At 51.8% G+C, this 2,636-nt stretch overlaps 1 protein-coding gene across 12 annotated transcripts in view; it reads right to left on the reverse strand.

The window, feature by feature from the left end:
* Positions 1 to 2,603, reverse strand: part of TAF1 (TATA-box binding protein associated factor 1) — a 100,938-nt gene extending 98,335 nt beyond the window's left edge. For 9 of the 12 annotated variants that reach the window (XM_017516745.2, XM_017516739.2, XM_017516736.2 and 6 more), the window contains exons 1-3: positions 2,336 to 2,602; positions 1,212 to 1,326; positions 643 to 759 (exon numbers count right to left, since the gene is read on the reverse strand). In XM_017516745.2, the coding sequence (XP_017372234.1) occupies positions 643 to 759; positions 1,212 to 1,326; positions 2,336 to 2,515 (412 nt within the window). In that variant the 5' untranslated portion in view covers positions 2,516 to 2,602. Of the gene's footprint in view, positions 1 to 642; positions 760 to 1,211; positions 1,327 to 2,335 lie in introns of all 12 variants that reach the window. The other 3 variants (XM_017516746.2, XM_017516740.2, XM_017516750.2) reach the window with 3 other exon arrangements.
* Positions 2,604 to 2,636: the final 33 nt, after the last annotated feature.

Here is a 2,636-nt window from a genome sequence, read left to right on the forward strand (position 1 = left end):
GAGATGGAGTTTCGCTGTTGTTGCCCAGGCTGGAGTGCAATGGTACCATCTCTGCTCACCACAACCTCCGCCTCCTGGGTTCAAGCAATTCTCCTGCCTCAGCCTCCCGAGCAGATAAGATTGGAGGCATGTGCCACCACACCCGGCTAATTTTGTATTTTTCAGTAGAGACAGGGTTTCTCCACGTTGGTCAGGCTGGTCTCAAACTCCAGATCTCAGATATGATCCGCCCACAGTGGGTTACAGGCATGAGCCACCATGCCCGGCTTTAGTTCATCATTTATATATGATATCGTATCCTTCTTGAATTATTAATTCCTTGAGGGCAAAGACTGAATTTGTTTCATAGTTTCCAACAAACCCTGCAGATAGTCAAGTACCAGGTGACAAGGAAGCTACCTGAATTAACCAAGAATTCAGGATTGAACAGTACGAGGAATAACCTCATTAAGTATGGTTAAGACTGGCCAGAACACACACAAAAAATACAGTAGCTACTTGGAACTGAGCTGACAAAAGGAGAGAAGCAAAGCAAAGGCATAGAGAACAGTAACAATGGCAAACAGCTGGCATGGAAACGAGAGCCCATACTGGACTATACAGCAAAACTGGAATGTTCAAACCATGACACCAAAGAATCACCTGAGTGGCAAAGGGGCTGCAAGCTCCCCATCGTCTGCTGGTATCTTCGACTCTCATCTTCTGCCACCTCGTTAATGTCCGAATAGTCCACAGCATCTTCTGTACTCCTAATCCACCCTATGAAAAAGCAGGGAAAAACTCAGCAACAGCAGTGACCCTCACTCCCTCAGATAAATCCTATTTAAAAGCATATGTACAGGCTAGTTGCAGTGGCTCACACCTGTAATCTCAGCACTTTGGGAGGCCCAGGCGGGTGGATCACCTGATGTCAGGAGTTCGAGATCAGCCTGATCAATATGGTGAAACCCTATCTCTACTAAAAATACAAAAATTAGCCGGGAGTGGTGGCGCGCGCCTGTAGTCCTAGCTACTCGGGAGGCTGAGACAGAATTGCTTGAACCCGGGAGGCAGAGGCTGCAGTCAACCCAGATCGCACAGTGCACTCCAGCCTGGGCGACAAAGACTCCGTCTCATTTAAGAAGAAAAAAAAAAAAAAAAAAAAAAAAAAGTACATGTATAGTAAATGGCCAGCCGCCTCCCCCGCCTACTCCCCACGACCCAGACTTCACCTTCATCATTTACCAAGGCACCGTCAGTCCCAGCCAATTCTTCATTTGCCGTGAGTTCAGTGATCAGGCTCCCCAGCCCCAAAGCCCCCAAGCCTGCCAAGTGCTTCTTACACTCCTGAAAAAGGGACAGCACCAGAGTTGAAGGTAACAACTAAACCTACCATTCCCACACCGCAGGGCTTATTTCCCTGGACCACGAGAAAGTCATAAATCCACATGAAAAAGGACTCTACAGTGTGCCAAAAGGAGCAACACGTTCAAAAACTGTAATATACATATACCAAACTAGGTATCAATCAGATCGTTATTACAGCACCAGGGCCAACTGCATCCCCCACACTTTAAAGTATACTACTACAAGAGAAGATGAATCAAAGAACCACTACCAGGACTGAAAGAATCGAACAGTCGTTCTCGGAATAAGGGCCGAGGCAGGGAAGTCAGTGGCACTGGAGGCAGCAAGGAGGGGCCCGTCCAGGCCACGTTTCGAGGGCGCCTGCGGCACAGGAGGGGCCACGGCGACCGACAGCTTTACCACTCAAGAAAACGGGCCTAAGTGAAGGCGGGGAGTTTCACTTGGGCGCAGGACACTGTTTCACGGAAGTCAGTGAAGGCGCTGGCAGAATCACCTAAAACGTGCACTGGGACCAGGAGGCCCGCCAGGGTGCTGGGAACACCCCCTGTCTTAAGCCTGGGGCTGGAACCAAACGAGCGGGGAGCTCCTGTCCAGTCCTCCGGTCCTATAGAGCCATCTCGGGTCAGCGATGTCAGAAGGGCAGGCAGTGTCACGAATCTCCAATCAAGGTTACGGGTGGGAAGCCATCTCAGTAAGCGAAACGAGCATGTGTCCTACTGGCTAGTCCGCAGAGCGCTAGCTCCAAAGCCACCATCCCCTGCGCCCCTGGTCCCGGGCTCGCCTTACGCTCTCTTCTGCCCCTCCTCGCCCAAAACTGATCACCCCCACGCCACGCTGCCCCCGCACCCACTAGGACGGGATACTCCTGCCCGGCGTTAGCTGCGCCCTCTGTTCTCGCTGCCTGAGCACCCTCTCCTTTTCTCCCTGCACCTCCTTACTCTGCTTAGCCACACCACCCCCAGCCCTATCCCCACGCCCACCCCCTCACATCATCCAAGACGCTTTCCCCCTCCAGCTGCCCGGCTCCATTGATGTTGCCGAAAAGGAAACCGGCTAAAGAAAATGGGCCGCCTCCAGCGGAATCTTCGTCGCTATCCGTGTCTGACATGATGGCGGTAGCAGAGATGGTAGCTGCTGCCCGCAGCAGCAAATCGCAGCCGGGTCCCATAGACCGGAAATAAAACAACAGTCGCCCAGAAATGACTCACTGAGCTCCCTTACCCTACCAGCTTCCACCGGAAGCAGAATGAAGGGAAAAAAATACGCACACACACACACACACAAAAAAA

This window comes from Cebus imitator, unplaced genomic scaffold (assembly GCF_001604975.1).
Source record: "Cebus imitator isolate Cc_AM_T3 unplaced genomic scaffold, Cebus_imitator-1.0 Scaffold602, whole genome shotgun sequence".
NCBI lineage: Eukaryota > Metazoa > Chordata > Mammalia > Primates > Cebidae > Cebus > Cebus imitator.